Raw genomic sequence first — 27,969 nt, 5'->3', positions numbered from 1 at the left:
GTGGATCCTTCTGAATGTCTAGCTATCACATAGGAATCCTGAAGAGGTTAACTTGTTTGGTGAAACGTGCAGCTCTGATGTTTGGGAAAGTGTTTCTTTTGAATGAATGGAATACTTCATGTCGAAAGACATTTCTCATTGAAAACCAGCTTTAGGGATTTCTGCTAGACCATATTATTTGTTTTCCAAATTTGTAAAAAAAAGATAGGGAAAATGTTTCAGAAATTATAAGTACGTCTGTATTTTGTATGAATGAGTGTGAACTGTCATTTTTTCTTCTAAAACCTGTCTACCCTAAATTTTGTGATGGTTGTTTTTTTTTTCTAATTTTACTAACAACTGACTGCTGATATCCGGCTCGAAGGACCACTGTTATGATCACCAATAAAAATGTACAGTTGACTGTATTGCATTTTGGCAAGTGAAAAAATAATGATATGCCTATATTGTACCATCACATTGAATCTAGAAGGGTCCGTTTCGTTCCCAACAAGGATCATTTCTCGACCCCGACACACCCTCGGCGTCATCTCATCGAGACACTCCGTACAACACAGGGGGATATATCGCGATGCTGCCATGTTGAGAATGGCAATTAGAAGCGTCGGCGGAATCCGCGCCGCACCACCGGGGGGAGGGAGGCGGCCGCGAGGGGGACGAGACGGACTCCGTGGGTTGGTCAAACGGCCGCTCTCCATTGGCCACCTTCGGCCAAACGAGTTATCGATTTCTTGGTGCTGCGGACGGCAGGATTCCGCCCGAGGACGAAGAGGAAGATAATTGCGGCGTGCAGAAGGATTGCCGACCGTCCGCCGGCCTCTGCGGAGAATAATATTCTCGGAAATGTACTCGCAAGCGGTATTGGGAATGCTGATGAAGCGATCTGGGTCATTTGGCAGGAAATAAGTTGTTTTGGTTTCCATGCAATTTGAAACTATTTCACGGATACGCCACTGAGACTCCTTTATTTGAAGTGGAATTTCATTCTGCTTTCTGAATTTTGGAAATGAAGACACATTACGATGATCTTTATAAAATATGAAGAGCGATGACATCTCCATTTACGAATAAGATGAACGGGGCTCCGCAAGGCGGTCAGTCGCAAATTCAAGCTTTGAAGACGTAGGTACTCATATTTTCAAATTTTTTATGGAATACTAAATCACATTCGGTAATATTCGTATACATGACTCGTGCTTTAAAAAAATAAAGTCACGTAGTTTTATCGCGAAACTATAGTAGAAACGTAGCGCTCCAGTCTACTTTCCGAGATACAGTCATCCATAAGTCGAAATATTGACAATTTCAGGAACTATATGCTGTTAATAAAAACTCGGACTGCGGACCTTCATTCACTTGCTTCTTTCATTTTCAACCATATAAAACTTTCCATGTTTTGAAACTTGTGTTTTTTTAACAATCTAGATCATAAATATTTATGAAAGTATACGATACTTTGACAAGAGACTCTTTAATTGGTTATGTTGGAAGTGTTACAGAATTTTTCACAAACTACACCGAAAACGAACTTCACAAACTGTCTTATCGAAAATGTCACATGTTTCGCTATCATAATAGCTTTTTTTGTACTGAATATCATACTGAGGACTAATTCTTCAGTCTTACCTTTATATACCCCACGTGATCCCTAGTGAGAACTACCTACATGCTCAATCATAATAATCTAGCTAGAGCATAATATCATTTCTATATATATTCAACTTTTATATACCTATATCTAATTTTAGCAGATATAGAAATGGTATTTGCTCTAGGTAATTATGATTGAGTTTGTACCTGAGCGGATATATGTCATTAGTGATTACATGGGTATACCTGTACAAGTTAGAGTGAAGAATTACGTTTCAGTAGTTATTCGCTACGAAAAAGCTACTGTGCTAGCAAAACGTCATATTTTTGGAAATGAAATTTGTGAAAATCAAATAGTCTCTGGTGTAGTTTGTGAAACTACTATAGATCTTCATCAAGTAACGGCCGAGTCAATAAAAAAAAATGTTACTGAATTAATAAATGAAATGGATACACTGTTATCAAATTTATATCGTTATAGAAAAGACAGAAAATTTCACTTTTTTGTCATTCAAAATGTCTATTCAATCTCCCGAATGAATACAACCTATCAATTCAGCCTTCTTTCAAATTATGCCATATGGATGATACTTTTTGAATAACAAAAATCAAGGTGACATTTGTCATCTTTTCGATACAATGCGCAGATGAAATATGCGCTTAAAAAACGTACATAAAGCAATTTTCACATACAGGTTAGCCGAATGGAAACAAAACATAGTTATATTTTCAAACATTGCATAAACATTTCATGAAAATACTAGGATCCGTCTATTTTTGATTGAAGGGGGATACACTTTTCATAATTCCTAATTTTGGAGTAATTCTAAAGATATAAAAAATATTTTCATTTAAAAAAAGGGCAATTCGAATTTTAAGTAACTTTACACAAAAAGACTCGTGCAGAAACCGTTTCCAAAAATTAAATATCCCAACATTTCATAATACATAAACATATACTCAAAGTAGCTCTCACTATTCATGAGAGAAGAATCAGACTGACGAGACCTGCAAACGTGCATTTCTACCCAACAGGAAATCAAGATTTTATACTACCCACATACAGGTACGACAGATCAAGAAAAGGGCCACTTGACACGGGCATCAAGGTGTACAATAAAAATTCCTTGCAACTTCAAATCACTTTCCTAAAAAAAGTCAAATGCGGAGTTAAAAAATACCTGAAACGGTATACCTATTACAGTCTGGATGAATATTTCAACCAATAAACCAATAAAAATGTGTTACGCATGCGAAACCTGTTGAATTTTGATAGCACTCATTATTTGATAGTATTCACATTCATTATAATATTCTATGATTATCATCGGGACCAGATACATTTTAGTCTTTATTTTTACTACTGTTATATATCTTGTACCCTCTAGGTTGAAGAAATTATATCAATTGGTAATAGTTTCCTCAAGCCTATCTAGGCCGAAATACGGCAACAAATGCAAACAGTGTATTTATTATAAATGTGTATATATTCATGTAAGTAGCATTTCACGAAAATAAATGTTCTGTTCTATATTTTTTTGATACAAACATGTCCACTTCCAAGCGACGCGTAGGTTACTATCACTTCAAAATTTTAAATTGCATTGAAAATCCAGTATGATGTCGTTTGTAAAATACTTGAAAATCTCCTGATAGTACTTTTAAATTTTGAAATTCCGCCTTCGGTTGTTTGAATGTACTTAAGATGCTCATTAATCACTCAGTTGACCATATTTCAACTTGATTACGACCTGCATCCATAAAATAATAAATATTCTGTTGGAAACGTTCTATATAACACATTTCAACTCATTTCTGGAGTCACTCGACATGTTTTTATGCAACTCATCTGACAACGCTGGTTGAGTCCTGTAGATTTCATATTATAGATGAAATAAAATCAAAGGGTCACAAATCTGGTGACCGGAAAGGCCATTCGAACGCTGCCTCATCTCCCAATTAAAATTTTGATCTAAATAAACAGTATCATGTAAGTCATCTGAAGTTTGAAACAGAATGGTACCTCTCCGCGCTTCGCCTTCATTGTTTGTCAGTCACCACCATAGTTACCACATTTATTTCATTTTTGAGTACAGAAACAGAAAGCCAGTCTATGGATATATTTGTAATGCAAAATCCAGATAATGCTTTGCATAGTTATCTATATCCCAAAAATTATTGACATAGCAACTTTATTTAAGAAAGTGTATCTGTTTCCACATCTGATCATAAGACGGGATAACCACATGAAATAATTGCCAATACCTATAAAAAAATATCTATTATATTTCATATAATGCCAAAAACTGTTCAATCTGCCATTTCATATTCGCACTACATCTATTCACAAAGAAATCCGGAAAACGGCCTATTATACACTCGACTAATTTTATTACAATAGTTTTTATGGTGGTTGTTATTTTTTTACAGTCATTATATTATTTTTGTCTTTTATTCTATCTATTTATTGTTATATATTCAGTTAATTGTATTTTGTTGATAATTCAAACGTCTTCGGGCAGAAATCAAAAGAGCCATTGGAATAGCTTATAAAAAATTCATTCAGAAAACTGAGAGCAGGATTATTCATCACCCCAATAAGTTTTGGTCATTCATTAACAAGTCAAAATGTACGAATGGAATCGAAGATGAAAGGTTACATGAAGGCAAGCTACTCGATAATCCCTCAGATATTCTCGATGGTTTTGCAGATTTCTCCAGTGGTTCTTATATGGTGTCAACATCAAGTGACCATGCGAACAACAGTAGTGATATTTCCAGCCTATTAATCAAAAACTTTAGTATTGAAGATGTTTATCATACCCTAAAAAAATTAAAGCCCAAATTTACTGCAGGACCTGATCATATTCCAGCATTCATCATTAAATATTGTGTCTCAGCTCTGGTTGAACCACTAACAACTCTAATCAATATATGCCTGAAAACATCAACTGTACCATCAATACGGAAAACGTCGAAAAGACCAATTTCTATCATATGCAACTTTTGTAAAGTGTTTGACATGCTTCTTGAGAAGACAATCCACTGTCATGTTGGCAACATTATTAGCCCCAATCAAAGCGTTCGATAGACTTGACCATAGTATCCTTCTCAACAAGTTTTCGACTTTTGTGTTATCCAACGACTAAATTACTCTCTTCAAATCATATTTTCGCAACCGTAAGCAGTATGTCCAACTCAATGGCCTCAAGTCTGTCCTATATGTAGCCACATCTGGTGTACCACAAGGGTCGAACCTAGGACCCCCACTGTTCAATATGTTCAAGAATGATATCGGAGCTGAGTTTGATGTCAATTTTCTTCTATACACAGATGACTTGAAACTCTATTACAATATAACATGTTCTAACGATTGGGAACGCCCTGAATTTAAATTGTGTTGCTACATGGTGTCAGAAGGATAATCTATCTCTCAACATATCCAACTGTAATGTAATGTCCTACTCACTTAAAACGAATCTGTCATTACACAACTACGTCATAAACAATCTAGTTCTGGAGCGTCCTGACACACTCACTGATCTAGGTGTTACTTTTGATTCATTTCTCTCTTCCAATAAACATATTGACACTACTCTGACAGCTGCTTATCGCATGTATGGATTCTTGGTTAGAAATACAAAAGACTTCGAAAAAGCTCTAACATTGAAATTACTTTATTTCACTTTTGCTCGATCTAGGTTGGAATATGCATCTGTTGTGTGGAGTCCCTACTATCAGGTTCATATAAATCAGCTAGAAGCCCTACAGAGGCGCTTCCTAAAATATATGTCTTTTAAACTTGAAGGCACGTATCCTACTGTAGGAATACCCTATTATGAATTGCTTGAAACTCACAATTTTTGTAGTTTCAAGGTAAGGCGTAAATATTATTCATCTCTTTTTTTATTCAAAATCATATACAATATCATTACCCGCTCTCAATTATTACATATATTGAATGTTTAGGTTCCTAGGCGGTCATCTAGGAATAAAGTCACCTTTTTTATCGACCTTTTTTTGGGTAATTGTTACCTTCCACAATCTGAAAAATTTAAAAATTATAATGGAGAACTTTATACAAGTGTAGAAGGGCAAACTTTTTGGTTTACCCCGATAAGTTACTGCGTAAAAATCAAAGTATTTTTCACAAAGAAAAATCTTCTATTTATCAGTAACTTGTCGTATTTCACAATAACAAAAAACTTTTACAAAAAACTAAAGGATGATCCAACAAAATCAATTGAACAAAAAATTTATAGAACATTGGCTAAATATAAAGACATGCTAACCAAAACAGAACGCACTCAACTAATTTCTCATTTTAGTAAACCTCCTCATTTCTATGGTTTACCAAAAATACATGAACCTAATGTTCCTTTAAGACCAATTGTAAGTTCCATTGCATCTCCCTGTCAGAAATTAGCAAGATACCTTTTGGAAATTTTGAAACCAATTTCAGGAAACAGTAATAGTTTCCTAAAAATACAACCCATTTCATAGATAAACTTAAAGACATAACACTCAGTGATGGTGATGTTCTGATGAGCTTTGATGTTGAAAGTCTTTTCACGAATGTTCCTGTTGATAAAACTCTTCAAATTGTCAAATCCAGGTTGGAAAATGACTCAACTTTAAAACATCGAACGAAGTTGGATGTTAATTCTATATTGGAATTTTTAAAATTATGTATAGACAAAACCTATTTTCAATATAGAGATGATTTCTATCAACAAGAATTTGGCATGGCTATCTCCCATCTCAAGTAACATATATATGGAGTATTTTGAAGAATCTTTTGTTGAAACTTATCAGAATGGTCCCAAAGTTTGGTGGAGATACGTTGACGATATTTTTGATATTTGGAATAGAAACAACGATGACCTGAATACTTTTTTGAATTATATCAACGAGCCGAAAATAAAATTCACAATAGAGATTGAACAAGACGGTCGACTCCCTTTCCTTGATGTAATGTTGGAGAAGTCATCAAGATCAACTTGATACAAATGTTTATCGGAAGAAAACACATACAAATAGATATCTCCACTATACATCAAATCATCATGCGACTGTTAAAAAAGGTATAATAAATTGCCTTTACAAAAGAGCTAAAATGATATGCAATTCAACTGAAAATCTCAATAAAGAAATATCATTAATTAAATCTGTTTTGAAAGATAACGCTTATCCAAATTCTTTTATAAATTCAACGATAAATTCAATAGAAAATAAAGAGTCAATTAAAAACCAAACGAACATACAAACAGCTTCACAAATTCAACAACATCCAACTCAACAATTACCGACTCAACATCCAACGACACCTTTTACAACTAACGTTATACCTTACATTCCAAGACTATCTGAAAAAATAAGACGAATTGGAAATAGATATGATGTTAGAACTACTTTCAGAACAAAAAATACACTGAGATCTATACTCACACATACAAAACCCAACAACACTGAAAAAAAAACAAAAAATTGTATTTATAAAATACCTTGTTCTTGTGGTAAAAGTTACATTGGTGAAACCTCAAGACCATTGAAAGTGCGTGAGAATGAACATCGAGATTATATAAAAAATAGACAATTGACAGGATCAAAATTATCAGAACACATTTTAAAATCAGACGGTGAACATCGGGTGGAATGGAATATGACAAGAAAGATTACCAATGAGCCTCATTCTAAGAGACGTAAGCTAAAAGAATCAGCGTATATTCTCATGTCTGGAGAGAATTGTATCTCGAATAGCTCCTTAGAAATAGACCGTACTTGGCTACCCATCTTGAAGAAAACTTTGGATAGTGGCGAAATGGCAACAAACTGATATCGGAGAGTACCTTGTATTACATCGTATATTTCAGTTGTCAATCAACAACATTGACATAATTTCATATTTCAAAACTTCTTTGACATCTGTCGAAGAAGTAAAGAAATAAGCTCTCAAAAAAAGGAATAACTGCGTATATATTCGAATTTTTATCCATTTCTGAAGACGGAGGCAGATTTTGGCCTCCGAAACGTAAAAGATAAGTATAATTTCTTAATAATTTTTTTGATAGGCAAAATTGTGAAATACGACAAGTTACTGATAAATAGAAGATTTTTCTTTGTGAAAAATATTTTGATTTTACGCAGTAATTTATCGGGGTAAACTAAAACGTTTGCCCTTCTACACTTGTATAAAGTTCTCCATTATAATTTTTATATTTTTTCAGATTGTGGAAGGTAACAATTACCCAAAAAAAGGTCGATAAAAAACTGATTTTTTCCTCCACAAAAAATGACTTTCGTTGAATATTTAAAAGTCACCTTCTATCTCAACACTCCGCGAACAAATATAATGAAAAAATCCCCAATTTATACAATGTGCGATACCTCTAATTCTGTTAGTCGTGTCCTAGATATATTTAACTGCCAGATTATACAAATAAAAAGATATTTCTTTGCTAACTGACTGTTCTATGTTCAATTTTTTTATACAGATTATGTAAGTACATATTTGTAAATGCCACTGTTTCTCCCTATTCTGTAATCGGGTTCATCCTGTAGAATAGTGTATGGAATGAATAAATAAATAAACAATTGGTTGTTATACACAGGTTCAGATATAATAATCAATTTCTTTACTTCATTTACTGTTCTGTGGAAAATAACGTTTCAATCTACATATTTGTCTATTTGGAAATGATGAAAAAGGGGCTGTGGTGTTGGTGAGAAACTTCAACTTTCAGATAATTTAAAAAATATTGCTGTTTGAAGACTGTTTTTAGTAGAACAAATACAGGTAGAGGTCGATTAATTGTGTGAGCAACTAGACTTCCAATCCTCTGAAAAACCTATTTTAGAATATTCAACTTTTCAGCGTATCATCTTCTCCACTGGAGTGAAAAAAATTGACCCTATACTACAAATAAAGTAGGGCCAACCCTTATAAAGTAATAAAATAAAGACTGTTCGAAAACAACTGTTTATCACCGACTGAAATTTACCGTGATATGAATGAATTCAGATCGACCAAGTGGATAAGACCATTTCTAGGAAATCGCAACGGGGTGTAATTAGGTTCGCGTGCCTTATATCCTACCCCTCAACCCCCGAACACCGGACCTTTTACGAATAATAACGCTGTTTTATGAGTTGACAATCGGAGTCCATATTTCTTGCTGATAGACGTTTGTTACGTGCCTCGTGTTCAAGTCTTGCTTTTGTAGGTGGAGTACGACTCAGCCATAATTAATATGTCATAACATGCATCGTTAATATGATAATCAATGCAAATTAAACGGCGGATCAACGAATGTCGGGCGACATGATGATATTGTCCATTCGGTTGATTTCATTAACGTATATGATTACGGAAGATATTTCGTGATGATTTGGTTGGTATTCGATAAGAACTGGGCGTGATACGTACATCAAATTGAGTGAGTGTGGAACTTCATGAAAGTAGTTATTGAAAGTGGACAGGCACGAGATTCGTTTTCTTTGTGCCGATTACTCTGACTGGGCGATATTTCCGACTCTCATAGATTCTTTGCTTCTTCTGAAATGAGTCGGAACTGGCCGATGCTTGATGAAATTCTTTCATAATTAACGCAAATAACACTTCACTGAGAGATTTTCACTAAACAGTTTACAAAACCGTATAATATAGTAACTTTAATGATTGTTTGAAGGTGGTTGACAATGTTTCGTGGTGCATTTCATCAGTTCGGATTTCCATTGTCTAATATAATATAAATTGATTTGAAATTCCTGAGAGAATCTGTTGAAAAAATTAAAAAGATTAGCTGAAAAAATAATTTTATTCAGCAAAAAACTGAAATTACAATGAATTAACATACAAGCAACAACCAAAAAAACCAAAAAAAATTGAACTATTAACACGAACTGAAAAATTAAAAAAATAATTAACAAGAAATGAAAAATATAAAATTAAAAGATTCCAAACCAAGTTACTTCACGACATTTCGATTTTGTTATTATCCACAATCGTCTTCGGGTAATAACTGGACTTATTACTAAGCAAACGTCTTCAGTTCATTCAGGTTGGAGCCCAGCTCCCTTACCCTTTCAGCTGATTTTCGTCAGAAAGACTAAAGAGATGTTGGCGGTATGAAAGTCCTCAGGCATCAGTACCGCCCTTCACGGGGTACTGGCTAGGGTGGGATGGATGAAAAAGCTATTCGTCTGTTAACGGGGGACATGAAGGCCTTATTCGACAGAGTGTCTGGGCCTTCTATATCGGGAGGGTCCGTCTACAGCATAATCTATAGCTTCCCTAACTAACAGATTTTCGTGAAGTTCCGCGCTATCAAAAACTCGCCGATTCCTCGACTGAATGGACTGGTGAATGGAAGGCAGCTGCAAATCACTGCGGATGGCTTCATTCCGCACCAACCACGGAGCATTCATAATCATTCATATCACATTATTTTGTAATCTCTCCAGGGTGGAGATGTTAGACGGAGCCGCTTGTCCCCAGACGCCTGAAGCATACATGATGACAGGCTTGAACATTGTGTTGTAGATGGTGATTTTGTTTTCAAGACTCAATTTTGATTTCCTGTTGATCAGAGGGTACAGACTAGCTATCCGACCCTCGATCTTTGATTAAACGCACATAATGTGCGGGTTCCAGGTGAGCCTACGGTCTATTAGAAGACCGAGGTACTTTACCCGCGCCTGCCAGTCGATCTCCCTTCCAGAGATCCTCACTTTTCTGGCCGGAGAAGATATCGATTTCCCCATGGTTATCGCCTGAGTCTTTTCCGGGTTCACTCGGATCTTCCATTCAAGGTACCAGCGCTCGAGGTCGTCCAATGCACGTTGCATGTAGACGATCCCGAGCTCCCGACCCATGGAAGATGAGAGGAGAGCCGTGTCATTAGCGTATAGAAATATTTTCACACTGCACTTATTCCTTCGAGATCTAACTATTTATAGGTCATTCGACTGCTTTCATCTAACCCCTCTCACCGCTTCATTGGTTTTTAGCGGGAACTGACCGTTTGGCGGGAGTTGGTCGTGTTCTGCTTGATTAGAGGTTTCCATATGTTACGTATCTCTACGCTAGCTTGGCTAAATACGTTGTTGGACAATATATATGCGGCTTCTTTGAAGTTTCTCCAGTGTTCCTCCTTGTGGATTATTTCAGCCTGATCCCACTTGATGTTATGTTGCTATTCCGGATTTGCTGATTTCTCCTCGCTGTGTGTGTTTCTTGTGCTCAGCAATGCGAACTTTCAATGGTCTCTTAGTTTCACCGATGTATGATTCTCCGCACTCGCAGGGTATCCGGTAAATGCAATTCTTGGAATTGCAGTCCGCATTTGGTGGCCTGGTTTTCGTGAGACTACTACGGATAGTGTTGCTAGAATTGGAACAGGTTCGGATATTAGACTTGGACCCAATCCTTTTTATCCCTTCCGACAATTCTCTGATGTAGGAAAGTACAAGTACTGGTTGTGGCGGCTTCTCTTCCTTGTGGAGCTCTTGTCTTCCAGCTAAAGCCTGTTATACCATCACTTTGGAGGTCATTTCGTTGAAGGTCATTTTTGATTATGCCTAGTTCCTTTTCGAGACCTTCCTTTGTATTGTAGAGCCCGAAAGCACGGTCTAGTAGAGTCTTGATGATTCCTTTCTCAGTCGATTGATGGTGGTTGGATTCCTGGTTCAGATACTGTCCCGTGTGTGTGGGTTTTCGATATACAGATGTTTCCCATTTAGTGTCGACCCTCTTCACCAATACGTCTAAGAATGGCAATTCATTGTGGACTTCCTTCTCCATTGTTGATGTGCTTCAGGAAAGTGTCTAGTTCTGCATTCCCATGGTTCCATATCATGAAGGCGTCGTTCACGTATCTCAACCAGACTCGGGGCTTCTTGTGGGCTTGTTCAATGGCCAGAATTTCATATAACCGGTGAAAGTGGCGATCCCATTGGCAGTCCCTCATCTTGCGTAAAGAATTCGTCCTTCAGTTGGAAGTAGAAGTTTCGTACACAGCATTCTAGTAATTCCATGATTACTTGTATCGGTAAGTTTGTTCTATCTTCTTCGGATAGCTTCGTCTGTATGATTTGAAGTGCTTCTTCGACAGGAACATTTATGTAGAGGCCTTCCACGTTGAAACTGATCAGACGCACAAAAAAATGATGTTTTTCCTTGCAGTGGTTCAATTATTATTAGTAAAAATCTGGACAAATTCTGAGTGGCTGATTCTCTGGAGCTAATCATCGGTCTGAGCGGAACATCCTTCTCATGGATTTTGGGTAGACCATACAAGACAAAGGGCTTACTGTGGTGCGGTGTTAGCGATGATATCTCTTTTTCCGAAAAATTGACTTGGTGTTTTTTCAAAGTCTGGTACAACTTCCTTTCAATTGATGCAGTAGGGTCTCTTACGATCTTCCTGTATTTTCCTTTCTGAAACACCTCTTCGATCTTCTGTTCGTAGAGATCAGTATCCATCACAACAGTAGCGTTTCCCTTATCTGCAGGTAAGATCTGCAATTTTTTGCTTAATAAAATTGTTTTTTCAGCTAATCTTTTAAATTTTTTCACAAACTCTCTTAGGGATTTCACATCAGTTTATATCATATTAGACCATGGAAGTCTGAACTGATGAAATAGTAACTTATATGTTAATGACTACCTGCCAAATTTATATATAATGAATTCATTTAATAATATATTTTCACCAATCTAGGACTGAACTCGTTAAATTGAACTCATAATAAATGCAAATCTACCTGAAACCTGAACTTAATCAGGATATACCCTGATTACCAAATTCATCGTTACGGAACACATTTTTAAAAAACGAGTTATTCAAATCGATTTGATCATCGAGCAATAATTTCGATTTGTCAAATCTGTTGATTAATAAGTATTCCAGGCAGTTGAGTTATGAACCTTTCTCTTCCGAATGTAGTAAGTCGCTACGTCGTAATCATGACTGAACTCGTGCACCTCTATCAGAAGATGGTTCTTGTTATATGGCCCGTTATTCATTTGCTGAAAGTCCTTCCAGTTTGACAAATATAAATTTTGGAACAAGAACCTCAACTTATACAAATACTCAAGATTTATCAGACACGAAATTCTTTTCTTTATAGTTTTTAATGATAATACTAGTATAATTTGTAGGCTACCTCCAAATCGTTTTTCAAATAACGATCGATGTTATTAGTAGATTTTATAGAGTAGGTGGATGTTACAAAATGCATAGACTCAGCTCAAAGTTCTGCAGTTTTTTAGGAAGAATTGAGTCGATAATATCCACCTCATAACCGTTGTTGACAACAATTTGTTTAATGAAACTCCGTTCTCTCTTTCCAAAATTGGAAAATTCAAGAGAATATGAAGTATACTATTGAATTATGTTATTTTATGCTGATAAGGATATGTATGGATGATTATGTCGTCTGTCATGGCTCAAAAATGCTAAAAAAATTAATTGAAGCTTGTAATATTTCCAAGCCGCAATTTAGTTTAAATAATACGTACCAGTTAGTGGAAAATATTAAAACATAGCTTTTTCTGATAACGCTTAATTAATATCATTTGTACACAATTTATTTCCTGGTATTTCGCTAATTGAAACAATTGAGTTGAATCAGAGTATGTTAGACTGAAACTGAGAATCGGTTACGAGCTGGAATATAGTTGACACAATTCTTTCTGAAAAAATACAGAAAGAAGCCTTGGGCCAGATCCATCCAATCTCGAAAAATGATAGCAATATGTAACATTAATCTACTTTGGTGAACCCACTAATAATATCGTTCGTTCTATAAAAAACAATAATTTGGAACTAGCCTAGAAATGAAATGATAATTTGGGCAAATTCCTTGGAATCAAGTTGAACTTCAGTGTCAGATAGAGTATATGAGGTGATTTGTAATACTTGTCCCAAAATTTATATTGGCTAAACCGGGAAAACTTTCAGTTGAAGAATTCAAGAACATAAAAATAGTTTTTTGAATGAGAAGAGCAATTCAACATACACAACTAAATTTTTTTTAAATCAATAAATTCAATGACCAAATAGGTTTGATTTTGTTTCGAATATAATTTGTAACGACGAGATTGGTATTCAGGGTAGATCCTAATTGAAATAATATGAGGTATCAGGTATTCGTCCACTTCAATGAGTTTTTTTCTAGAATAGTGAATATTTATGATGTAGTGAAATTATGATAGAAATTTTTTGGGTTAATTCATATTACCACACCATCAAAAATAACGATGTAGAAATTATCAGTTAGTACTAAACAGACCTAAAGAAGTCATTGCATAGTTTTGTAAACTATTCACAGGAAATCTCACAATAAAATATTATTTGAATACGCTTATTCTTTTCTACAGTTTTAATTTCAATTCATCTACTTTTATTTGTTCTCTGTTTCAGGGAGTATCTCATATTTAATACTTTTATTAGGCGACACTGTCAAGTCAGTAGTTCGATGTTTACTTTTTCAAAAATTATTTATTTCTTTAATATTTTCCTAATCTCCCATTTCTCACACTGGCCCTTCCTGCCAGATATAGTTACCTAGCAAGATATATTGCATTTCAGATCATTAATTATTGGTTCTTTTTGTAACTGTTTCTAAAAATTAAACTTTCAAAATACAGACTGATTCCAGAAGTAGAAGTTTCTGTGAAAAATTATAGAAATAGTTCTCCCCACGCCGTGAGGTGGGTGATCACTGGACCCGGGTATCGTGTGTCCTGAACAGAAGCAATAAACCAATAAACTTTGAGACCAAAAAGGGCATCATTTTATTAAGCACTCCAATAATCAGAACAAACTTTTTTAACACACTGGCCTACCGAAGGAAGAAGAAATATGAAGTTGCCCTTATAATCTTTTCATGTTTTTTCAAAGGACAAAACTACAGGAAAATCCTTAGGCCACTCTAAGAGCCGTGCCTATGCGGAAGTAACGATTTACGTTCAGGTCCAAATTCATTTGGAGAAACGTTGTCAAGAAGTTTATTCCACATGTATGCAGTTCTCCAAATGAAAGAGTTCTTGAATAGTGAAGTTCAAGGTGTACTAAGTTAAACCTCAAAATGATGAACAGTCACAGTCCGTCGCGTATTTCTGATATATACCACTCTTGGTGGAATCAAATGTGCCAAGTCACTTGAAAACTTCATGTGAAAGTATCTAGAGAAGAGAGACAAATCTTCAATCTTTCTTCGATGTTCCAGACTTTCAAGGTTGCAAGTGATTTTAGTGTCTCCAATCAGGCAGATGGCTTATTGCTGGATGGAATCCAGCAGCTTCAGGGTATGCTCAGGGGCGGAGTTCCATAGATGAGAACAATACTCCAAAGAAGGTCTGATCAGAGCTTTATAAAGCATCAATGGTTGCTGAGGTGTGTACAGTTTGTTTTCTGGTCCTGAACAGTGTTCTAAGCTTTTGAGAAGCAGATTTTGCAATTCCAGTGTCATGATTGTGCCAAGACATATCGGTGTCCATTTCAACCCCCAACAAACGTATCGAAGCAGAAAGCGGAATTGTCTGTCCTGACTGGGTTACAGAGTTGTTAACACCTAGTTCAGTGATGAAAACTAAACCAAGTTCAACAGCCGACCAGATGTTTGGTACAGCTGAAGTGGCTAGCTTAAGTGAAACTTTTTGGAATAGGCGAAACTCGAGGTTTCACACGATATCTCTTCTAATGACTTCTTATCAGACACTACCACTCGTATTCTATCGAAGGAGTGCTGTTGGTTGGTCAGCAGCAAGATTTGACTTGAAGTGTAATGAAGCGTCTGTGAAAAGCCTGTTGACCTTCCAGAAGTTCATCGCATGTTGTATTCGAGACTCGTGTAACCTCGCCGACTTGGTCTTAACTTATCTTGCATTATTATATTTTCGAGAGGAAGTATAACAGGCTTATCAACTTGGTTTTTCCTGATAATGGAGAGAATTATTCCCAACACAGTCGACTCTTTGATCGAAACAGGGTTTCAACCTGATCTCTAAAAGACAAAAAGGTCACAATTCTATGAAGAAGTTCATACTCTGCTTTTTTCTTTCTTTTCCATATTCTTCGACTGCACAAATATATTTCGGTCTCAAATGTCTACGATCTCCCAGCTGATAGGGTAGAGATAACTATAAAACGATTCAGATTGAAAACTATAGAAAATCATCATTTTGTAAGTCTCCACGAGACTATTCTTCACATCATCTAGTGAGGTATCAGAGGTATCAGTATGGTATAGTGAGGTATCAGAGACTGAATCTATATCAAATTTTTCTATTGGTTCGTGCATAAAAGTACCATATTCATATTACGGGTAGAATAGGGGGGCGGCCAATATATAGTGTAATTCCATCAAACCTTGTTCTTCAGAAATTGCATATATTTTTTAGGGCCAAATACGACGCAATTTGAAAATTCCTAAGAAAATGAATTCCCTATATGACATATTTGAAAAATAGTTTGAATCTGAGCTAATGACTGAGTTTCAATACTATACTGTAATTACTGAACTAGGTAACTGGATATTCTAAATATTGAATGAATCTATTTTTTTACTCACTATAAACTGACTTCTATTCCACTTTCGAGTAAATATTTCGAATAATACGAATGGAATCTTAAGTATTTTATTGACTCACCTGACATAGTGGGATAGGAAGAATACGGTGAATCGATAGAAGGATGTTGCCAATCCATCGCTTTACAAGGAGCATGCGATCCCATGTGCAACCTCGATCCTGGCAAGAGAAGACCACCATACTGTGCGGCCATGTTGTGATGATGGTAGTCATGGACTGCCCTATGGTGCTGACTATACTGGTACCAAGCGTCACCGGGATGGTAATGCTCGGAATAGAGATCTGCAGCATGATGGGCGCTTCCTGTTGCACCAGTGTAATGCTGACTGTTCCAGAATGAGGGGGGGAAATTTCGGGTAGACATCGGTGAACTTTCTGAAATACGAAAAATTAAAACTTCAATATAATTGATATATCACGTAGTAGCATGGTTTGAATGATATAAAATGTTACGAGTATGAGAATATTGCATTCTTCCTGTAATCGTTAAATGTTTTCCCACTTAGAAGGGTACTTTTGAAGACGTTTCACTTTTGCAAGTAAAATAACTGTCCTGAATTGTCAGTTAAAATATTATTCCAAACCATTGAGTATGTACACTAGGCTTCATTCTTCATCAAATGACTTGTAATGAATAAGAGGTTTTTCAATTTTCACGAAGAAGTGAGTAATTAGCACAACTTTTTATGACTCTGTTCATCAGTGGCTCTCGACATTACTACTATTGAACAGATCACCTATTTCGGTTTCGAAGCCGTTAAATCAATATTCCTTTCAGGCAATCACTTCACTTCAGGTTCTCCAGTAGAAGTTGTAGAATGAAGATCTTGCATCTTGCAGAAACATTTATGATGTGGAACCTTGGAGAAGTGGAACTCGATTCGTTTTTGCTGCATCTGAACTAAATGCCATCTGTAGAATACGAAGCAGAGAGGAAACCAAAGAATGAGTTAGAGTAGATGTGAAAATAAGGATAACCAATAACCAGTGGTAATCAACGCTAACAACTCACATGGGAGAGTACCTGAGTTATAATATTGTTTGATCAAGCATTTAGTTTTGGTAACAATACCAAAGCTTCATTATAAAACTGGACTACATCTCCGGCAGAATCGATATTCCAAGGAACTGGTAGATCGAACATTGGCCAGAAGACTACAGAGGCAGAGGAAGAGGATAGACCAATGCTGCTGTTTTTTCTTCTCTATATTAAACTTCGTATACTGCTACATGTAGCAACCTTACGGAGACCAAATCACCAAATGTAAACAGGGACTCTAAGAATTGAATCCCCTTATTTCTTCTGACTCTACGAATTGGATCCTCTTATTTCTTGTAAATATGACGGTGATGGTAAAATACTATTAAGCGTACAGATCGGCAAAATAGCCAAAATAGCATAATCAGCTAGTGAGCAGTAGCATAGCTCATCTTCAACCATTGAGTGGTTGCAGAAAACATAGAAAGGAGCACTAGTTCAAACGGAAGTTCAAAGAAGTTATGTACTGAAGGTCGTGGACAGAAATTCGTGAGAACCGGCTGCATTTTGCTGAATCAGAAGCCTCCTCCCTCAAAATTAACTATATCTTGCAACATCAATGGGCCACTAATGACCAAAAAACGAATTTAGTTTTCGAATGTATGAGTACCACCAGACCATGGAAGTATGAACCTCTTCTCGATGTGGGTTCCACCAACAAAGTTGGCGTCTTCAGGAGATGAGGTAGTGTTGCAGCTCTGGTGTTTGGCATCCGTGCTTATTTCATGCATTCATTCTACGCCATAGGTTCTACTTCTGGCTTTGAGTTGAAGGAAGTCAGAACCTCAAGCAATTGAACAGAAATGGCTGGAGAGTTCGAATGGAACTTGAACTGATCGAGATCACGAAATGGTGTTTACAGCTCTCTTTATGAAAACACCATTCTTCGAATCAACAAAAAACACGAATATCAAAGATATAGACGACGGTTCCAAAGGCGGTTCATTGCGAAGTCAAACTTTGATATCGATCCCCGCGTGAGAAACTGAATTAAATTCAAACTAAAGGATCAATAAAGACATCAAGTCTTTTCAATAATCAGTCAATCAAAAAACTTCAAAGGTAGCATGACTGGAGAATATGGTGATATTTTCGGCACTGAACGAAGTGCCTACAACTCTGGAAATGGTTCGTCATTTTCTGTTCAGTATGTATATTCTCGATTACACTCGATTCTCGAACCCAATTATCACTATTGAGAAGTGTTCTATTGGAGTCTGATTGGAACTAATCCAATGCTAAGATGATAAAATTGTTTTGATGGAATATGGATCGCAAGGAATGGATCATTCTGAGAAAAAAGTTATTCGTTTTTCAGACTGGTTCTGATGGAATATAGAAATAGTTACAAGTTTCTGTGAATGAATTTGCTCGACTATATAAACATTTCCGGTAATTGATGTGTTTTGAATAAAATAAAATGTTGGCACCTCATCAAATATTTCAAGAATTCCTCATTCTTATAAATTCTTTGCTGATTATTGAACACATTTCAAGAATTCTCCATCAATAGACAGTTATTGAAAATTGTCATTGTCACAGCCTATATGATCGAGTGGAATGATAGAAAAAAATTGCAATAACATGAAAACAATTGGGATAATTTCAATTGATTAGCTCATAGATGAATAATTGTCATTATCATTAGAATGACGTGGTTATTGATAATGTCAAGGTGTAAAAAACTCCTTAATATGCTTTTGTTCTTTATTTTCAAGAAGTGTTGTTTTCGTTGGACAGTAAAAGGTATATAACTTACAACTAAGTACAACTAGACTTAGGTTACAGCGGAAAGATACCCTTTGATGCTCTGATAACCCTTAAATCCCATTACAAATGACGATTTGATATATAGAAAACAGTATCTCATTTGAATGTCCCTAACTCTATCTTATTTATACAATATGATAATAGATGGCCGTTGGCAATCTTCACGGTAAAAATGAAGATACACAAGTTATTTCACAAAAGTATTGATTTCAAATCCAAAAAACTAGTACCAACAACAAATACGACTGTGAAATTATTGTATTTATGAGTGAGAGTACGAAATGGAGCCGACTTTGGAGTAGCCAGCACCTGAGATGAGAGAAATTCCGTCATTGGAGGAAGGTTATTCGCTCGATTATTTCCTTCTATGTATAAAAACTATAGAATAATTGAAGGCGATGCACAGTTCAAAGAGTTTTATTGTGAATAAATTCACTGGGCATGAATCGGTATCCGTATATTTCACAAAAATCCTAAATATTCTTATAATTAAAACTTAGTTTTTGAAACTGAATTTTCAGAGCCTATATTATCGTTTTCATTTTCTGAAAAGCATCTCAACATATATCTTTCGTACAACAAACTCAATCATCAAAATTTCACTTGTAAGAAAATGTTTTCGTGTATTTTTAAGACAAAGTTACTCGACCTCCGGTCTTGGAAATTTATCAAATTATATTATTCAATCAAGTCAGTTGCTTAGCAAAATTTTTAAAATTATGGATTTATACACTTTCAACCGATTGCACTTTATGCATAGATTTGCATAGATATAGATTTGGAATTTATTAGCGACATACTCTTGGATCCAGAAAAAACTTTTCACACTTAGTTGATGTCTTTCCTCAGTTTCAAAAAAATATCTGTAATTCTCATGACACCATGCAGGCCTGAATGTAATGATGTTGAACTTGGAGTTTCGCAGGGTTTGATTTTAGGGTCACTGTTTTTTTTTTCATTAATGACCTTCCTAAACACGTTAGGACTGAAATGATGATTTTATATGCAAATGACACATATATCGCTGAATAAACTCCAAATGAAACTGAATAGTGTTGCAGACCTTTTCATAGCGTGGTGTAATTCCAACAAAATTATTGTAAATGCAAGTAAAACAGTATCAATTCAGTTTTTTTGGAAAAAAGTCACAAAACTATTCTTTGAATGTTTTTGTTAATGATCAGTACATGAAACCATCAGAATTTAAAAAATTTCAGGGAACTTAAGTCGACCCGAACCTCAACTGGAAGAAATATACTGAGCATACGTATGAAAAAATAAAAACAAATTTTTATGTTATGCTACAACTTAAAGGAACTCTAGACATAAATTCGCTAATTGACATATATCATGCCTTGATCAACTGTTTAAAAAAATATGTCGAAAAGAAGTCGAAACTTGTGCGAGCTCAGGATTAACGAGATCTTACCTTTTAACGGGTGATTCCTAACTCTACCTTATTATTCAATATATCTTTATGGAGAAGTAATAGCGATATCAATCGAATTTTTGTTTTACAAAAACGAATGATACGTTTGATTTTCGACCTGAAGTGGAATGAATCCTGCAGGTGAACTTCTATAAAAAGTGGTATATTAACAGTTTCAGAACTTTACATATACAATTATCTAATATATGTAAAGGAAAATGAAAATTAAAGGTGAATTAACAAGGCTCAAACAATATAAAACTAGTTTATATGAAAGAACTCCTTCATTTGCTGGATCAAAGTTTTTCAATTGTATACCTTTCTGTGTCAAAACACAGACAAACTTCTCCAAATTTAAGAAAAACCTGAAATAACTTTTAGTTCTAAATAGTTTTTATTCAGTCTCAGAATATTCAGAAAAGAAGTGGTAGGTGTTATATTTCCGAATTTATTTAGTTTTTGTGTACGAGTATAAATATGGTGTGATATGAATATAAGTATACTTATATGTCAATATGTATATCTTATATTTGAAATGTATTTTAATAAGGTATATGCAGTGTATTCGTTTAATTGATGATTCTTATATCACTTTCGTGATCTATGGTTAATAAGTAACTTGAAATTTGAAAAAATAATTGAAAAAATTTGCACTCGGGATATAACCCTTTTATGGATGGTTTTTGTATTTTTAGTGAGTATATAAAAATTCAGTTATACAATAACAATTTCTTTACATCTGATTTGCGTGAAACATTGTAAGAGCATTTAGATTTTCAGTGGAAAAGTGAGTTTCCCAAGGTTTCCGTAGGATTAAACATTGACGCAAAAATGTAATAGTTTCGACACAAATTTCAAGGAGCATCTTCCATGAATTGATCATAGCGGGAGGCTTTCGAAAATGATTGGTAACTTGATTTGGAAAAAGTCAGGAGTCTTTTTTTGCAGTCGACCGGAAAAAATCAGACTGCTGCTCTTATAACATAAGGAACCTTTACTGATTCATTGGAGAATACATAGTGGAGAAAAAACAGACATCGGTAAGATAGTACACAGCTATTTAAATATGTTCCATTCTCAAAATAGAATAATAATGGCTTTTCCATTGCCTAACTAAAACAAAGATACAGATGTTCACACAACAAGTATTATTCAATCGTGAAAGCTAAATGCAAATTATATTCAATTAAATAATGCATAACAGTGAAATAATGGACTACTTCAACTAGTCATATCGATCTCCAACATAAAAATGTTCTCAGTTTCTGTCTGCATTTCTAAAACTGTGAACGGAAAAGGACGATATGTTTGAAAATATTCATGTATGATATCGATATTTACTGTGAAAAAAGTTATCGTTTCAAAAATAAAGTTAAGATACCCAACAAGGCTAATTGGAAAAATATTTATTCAGAAAAGAAATAAATAAAATTCAAATAATTTTTGAAAAACTACAGTAATTTTGTACTTGATAGAAATAACAAGAAATGTTCATTTTTTGAAACTCACAAATGTAACATTGGAACTATAAACAATTGTTATAAAGATATGCATTAAATATTGGAAAAGGTGTGATTTTTCATTCTCTAGAAGTTTAATGCATGTAAATTCACTCCAATGGAAAAGTATGAGTATCACAGATCAAAAAGTTGATGACTATAAAAACATTCCAAGATCATAGTGCAATAAAAGTTCCAATGGCAAAATGCGAACAGTTTTTCAATATCTCTGCAAATAAAGAATTTGCAGCAAAAAAATAGAATAATGAAATGTTGGGTTTTTCTCTATAATCTTGTAAAGGATAGGTAAATTGAAAACTCAGACCTGAAATGAATCTATCAAAAACACTTTTCCCACACCAGAACGTCTCTCTACGCACGCTTTACTAGCGAAGAGGAGATGACTATCGACTAGTCATCTTCTGATGATTCTATCGATTTTCCTTTTTTTTGAAATAGACAACTCTTCTAAATACCAAAAGGTTAGTTTCTTTACTGTCAATATTGGAAAATATAAGTTGCTAGGAAATATATATTCAATAGAGAGCTGCTATACTTGATATTTTCAAGTATAGCTTCAGTTTCTATTCCTTCAATTCCAAGCCTGATAAAATTTCAGCTAGAAGTGACAGTAATAATGTACAAGTTAGTACTATGAAAATCCAGAAGTCAGTTTTTTCAAATAGATGAATGTGGTAGGTAAACCCAACATAATAATGTTAAATGTCACCAGATTCGTAAATAACATTGAAACATGGAATAATATTTTTAAATTTTGCTCAGCTAAACAACAGTTTTATAAAGCTGAAATTAGATATTTTTTGGAATACACAGAGCTTCGCTTTCATGTATATACTCCGCAACTACTGGATTGTATCCAGAAGAGAGTTATTACCCAATGTGGAAATCCAAACAGCACAAGCAACTTTGACTGAGATAAATGTCGAAACTGAGATAAGGATTTGCTCTCTTTTATAGATTTTCAGGTCAAATTTACAACAATTGTAATGTTGAGAATTTTTCTACTAGTTGGTGGAAAATGAACCAAAGTGATGCGATTTAGGTAAATCCAATGTAAATATTTGTACAGGCTCATCAAATCCCTCTAAGGACTTTTCTATAGTGCTTCAATGCTTTTATAAAAATCTGATTGATCTAGTTTCCTCTTCTAGAACATCAAGAAACGACAAGATTCCATTTATTTATTTTTTGTCTACAGAACTGATGTAAAAACATTCTGAAATATTTTGCAAGGTCATTGACTCATCAACTATCACTACAACCATCCAAATAGTATCTGCATATAAGTCTTCCACCTTGAAACTCAGTTGTAGCGACATTCTTCAAACGTATTTTAATGTTGTCGCTACTTAACAAATCGCAGAGTATATATATCCGCATGTGGTAAAAATTCATAAAAAGATAAAAGGTCCCATATCGTTTTCATCTTCAGAAATTCGAATCTATTCATTATGGTAAATATTTATGTTGTGTCACCATTTGAGACATTTTAAAACGATCATTAATTAAAAAAGTTCTAAAGGTCCCCAAGAGCAAGCAGCACATGTCCAAACCTCTTTTCAGATAAATCATTTGTTATTTATGTCATTTCACTACCGTAATTACTTTCATAAATCCATCAGAATGTAAAAATATTTGGTCGCTGCTCGGCCGAGATGGCTATCGAGCAGGCTGCGGTTGTACAATGCCGCGGCTACTTCTTCCTCGTCCTTCGGTTCTTTTGGTTTCTTTCAAGACATTATTTCTTGTAATGTTTTGCTGTCCGCGGCATACGCTAGTCAACGAATAAAGTGGATGAAGTCGGGAAAAAATCTATGAGAGAACGTGTATTCCTTTCTCAACTGGTATGGAAAAGGCAAAATATGTACGGGGTGTTTTTAATTGTGCCATTGATTTGATTGAATAAACAAAGTGTTTAATTAGATAAAAATGACTTAGTTTCGCAATTAATAAAACACAATGCTCCAGTTTGAAATTTCAATAATAAATAGTCATTTATTAAACAAATGGATGAAGCATCCAGCATCTATAATTTTTTTTTCTACAATATACTTTTGTAGAATTTGTTTGACTCCAATTTTTTTTATTTCCTCGTGGAAAACACTGGATAACACTCAAGAAATGATGAGCGACAAAGATGTGGAGGACGTGTAGCAAAAAATGGAACTGCCATCAAGAGTGAAAAGCAGGTTGCTGAAGTGGTATAAAAACGGCCGCCTCGAAGTTCAACACTTATTAACGAAAAAGGAAATGAAGCTTTCGATAAATGGAGAAAGGTAAAGAAAATCGATGGAGCTAATGATTCATTATCGATGTTGAAGTCTATGAAGCTATGAGAAACAGATTGCTGAGGTGGTATAAAAACTGCTGCCTCAAAGGTCCAGGCTAATTTACGAAAAAGGAAATGAAGCTTTCGATAAATGAAGGAAAGTAAAGAAAATCGATGGAGCCAGTGGTTCATTATCGATGTTGAAGTGTATGAATCTATGAGAAGCAGGTTGCTGAGGCGGTATAAAAACTGCTGCCTCAAAGATCAAGGATAATTTACGAGAAAGTATATGAAGCTTTCGATGAATGAGGAGAGGTAAAGAAAATCGATGGACCCAGTGGTTTACTATCGTTGTTGAAGTCTATGAGAAGCAGGTTGCTGAGGCGGTATAAAAACTGCTGCCTCAAATATCAAGGCTTATTTATGAAAGAGTATATGAAGCTTTCGATGAATGGAGAAAGGTAAAGAAAATCGATGGATGCACGCGGTTCCTTATTGATGTTGACATCTATGAGTCTATGAGAAGCAGGTTGCTGAGGCGGTATAAAAACTGCTGCCTCAAATAACAAGGCTTATTTATGGAAGAGTATATGAAGCTTTCGATGAATGGAGAAAGGTAAAGAAAATCGATGGATGCACGCGGTTCCTTATTGATGTTGACATCTATGAGTCTATGAGAAGCAGGTTGCTGAGGCGGTATAAAAACTGCTGCCTCAAAGATCAAGGATAATTTACGGAAAAGTATATGAAGCTTTCGATGAATGGGAAAATGTAAAGAAAATCAATGGATCCAGTGGTTTATTATCGATGTTGAAGTCTGTAAGTCTATGAGAAGCAGGTTGCTGAGGCGGTAAAAAAACTCATAGATCAAGGCTTATTAATGAAAAAGTATATGAAGCTTTCGATGAATGGAGAAAGGTAAAGAAAATCGTTGGACCCAGTGGTTTATTATCGATGTTGAAGTCTATGAGTCTATGAGAAGCAGGTTGCTGAGGCGGTATAAAAACTGCTACCTCAAATATCAAGGATTATTTATGAAAGAGTATATGAAGCTTTCGATGAATGGAGAAAGGTGAAGAAAATCGATGGATGCAAGCGGTTCCTTATCGATGTTGACATCTATTAGTCTATGAAAAGCAGATTGCTGAGGCGGTATAAAAACTGCTGCCTCAAAGATCAAGGATAATTCACGGAAAAGTATATGAAGCTTTCGATGAATGGAAAAAGGTAAAGAAAATCGATGGACCCAGTGGTTTATTATCGATGTTGAAGTCTGTAAGTCTATAAGAAGCAGGTTGCTGAGGCGGTATAAAAACTGCTGCCTCAAATATCAAAGCTCATTTATGAAAGAGTATATGAAGCTTTCGATGAATGGAGAAAGGTAAAGAAAATCGATGGATGCAAGCGGTTCCTTATCGATGTTGACATCTATTAGTCTATGAGAAGCAGATTGCTGAGGCGGTATAAAAACTGCTGCCTCAAAGATCAAGGATAATTCACGGAAAAGTATATGAAGCTTTCGATGAATGGGAAAATGTAAAGAAAATCAATGGATCCAGTGGTTTATTATCGATGTTGAAGTCTGTAAGTCTATGAGAAGCAGGTTGCTGAGGCGGTAAAAAAACTCATAGATCAAGGCTTATTAATGAAAAAGTATATGAAGCTTTCGATGAATGGAGAAAGGTAAAGAAAATCGTTGGACCCAGTGGTTTATTATCGATGTTGAAGTCTATGAGTCTATGAGAAGCAGGTTGCTGAGGCGGTATAAAAACTGCTACCTCAAATATCAAGGATTATTTATGAAAGAGTATATGAAGCTTTCGATGAATGGAGAAAGGTGAAGAAAATCGATGGATGCAAGCGGTTCCTTATCGATGTTGACATCTATTAGTCTATGAAAAGCAGATTGCTGAGGCGGTATAAAAACTGCTGCCTCAAAGATCAAGGATAATTCACGGAAAAGTATATGAAGCTTTCGATGAATGGAAAAAGGTAAAGAAAATCGATGGACCCAGTGGTTTATTATCGATGTTGAAGTCTGTAAGTCTATAAGAAGCAGGTTGCTGAGGCGGTATAAAAACTGCTGCCTCAAATATCAAGGCTCATTTATGAAAGAGTATATGAAGCTTTCGATGAATGGAGAAAGGTAAAGAAAATCGATGGATGCAAGCGGTTCCTTATCGATGTTGACATCTATTAGTCTATGAGAAGCAGATTGCTGAGGCGTTATAAAAACTGCTGCCTCAAAGATCAAGGATAATTTACGAAAAAGTATATGAACCTTTCGAAGAATGGAGAAAGGTAAAGAAAATCGTTGGACCCAGTGGTTCATTATCGATGTTGAAATCTACGCTGAAGTCGACTATACTAGTAAATGGAAATGTTGAAGTGTATGAGTCTATGAGAAGTAAGTTGCTGAGGCGGTAAAAAAACTGATGCCTCAAAGATCAAGGCTTATTTATGAAAAAGTATATGAAGCTTTCGATGAATGGAGAAAGGTAAAGAAAATCGTTGGAGCCAGCGGTTCATTATCGATGTTGAAATCTATGCTGAAGTCGACTACACTAGTAAATGGAAATTTTTAGTGATAGTGGTTTCACTAGTTGGTTTTTTGATACATGAAATAAAACCTTGTTCAGCCATTGTGCATAAATATTTGTTAACAAATGTATCAGTACCGTTTGCTGTATTGATATTTATATCTCCCATAAACACTATCGATTCGGGCCTTGTAAAAGTTGAGAGATAGGATTCAATTTCTGATATGTATATTTCCATATTGGATGCAGGGAAGCGATGAGAAGCAATTATTATAAAATATTTTTTGTATAGACCAAACTCAATTCAAGTATGTTAGTTTCACTCAACTGTTTTATTTCACTCGCGTGATTGATATCTTCTTTAATATACAAAATCAAACCGTCATTTTGAATGAAACTGGAGTATATTGAAGCCAGGTATCGAGTATATTTAGATATCTTCAATTGACTAAGTTTCTGATAAAATCATAATGCCTATATCATTATCATTGATAGAATTTATATTGTTTCTATTTCTTCATAATCCTCATTATTATTCATAGTTATGTTACAAAATTATTTATATTTAAAAAAATGGAAATGAGGAAAACATCATAATTAGGTAAAAATAAGAAATATCCAGTATTTTCCCGGAGAATGCGTGAAAATGGCAACAAAAACTCATATTTGGCAGTAACAGTAAGCAATCATTGTTGAAAAAAAAGCAAAAAATTAGAATTTGGAAGACAACATAAATATATATTTTATGATCTATATTTTTGATTTTATGAGCTGCAGAACATTATTCGTTAATTGTTTAGTATACTCATTAGGCATCCCGTATATAATAATAATAATAATAATAATATGTCTTTATTAGAACAGCATGAAAAACAATTTTTTTTACCCATAACTGCTGACCTAAAAGGCGACCAAATATTGTACGTTGATAATTGTTGTCTTCTTCTTGGTGAAGTTCAATCATTTTTTGCTCCAGTACACCGATATTCGTGATTCGAGTATTCTGTCGATCCCATAGATAGGGGTCTACATAAGGATAGTTGCCATCGCCACTATTCACTATTAATAGATAAAATGAAAACCTCTGGTATAAAATGTACCTTTTGAAAAAAAAAACCATACAAGAACAAAAATAGCTTTTCTATAAGCACCTTTCACTGACCAAGTTAGCATCATCTGGTGGTAACTAAAACAATCATTTCCTGATGATCCTGTT

At 35.0% G+C, this 27,969-nt stretch overlaps 1 protein-coding gene across 3 annotated transcripts in view; it reads right to left on the bottom strand.

Annotated features, from left to right (window-relative positions):
* Positions 1-27,969, bottom strand: part of vg (transcription factor vestigial) — an 81,196-nt gene that overhangs the window by 4,912 nt on the left and 48,315 nt on the right. For all 3 annotated transcript variants that reach the window (XM_023168319.2, XM_074170911.1, XM_023168389.2), the window contains exon 4: positions 16,247-16,561. In XM_023168319.2, the coding sequence (XP_023024087.1) occupies positions 16,247-16,561 (315 nt within the window). The remainder of the gene's footprint in view (positions 1-16,246; positions 16,562-27,969) is intronic.

Source organism: Leptinotarsa decemlineata, unplaced genomic scaffold (genome assembly GCF_025532065.1).
Source record: "Leptinotarsa decemlineata unplaced genomic scaffold, Ldec_3_MD MMD2_tig00000008_RagTag_RagTag, whole genome shotgun sequence".
In the NCBI taxonomy this organism is placed as follows: Eukaryota; Metazoa; Arthropoda; class Insecta; order Coleoptera; family Chrysomelidae; genus Leptinotarsa; species Leptinotarsa decemlineata.
The sequence above is the reverse complement of the archived record's forward strand: the minus strand, read 5'-3'. Positions and strand labels throughout refer to the sequence as shown.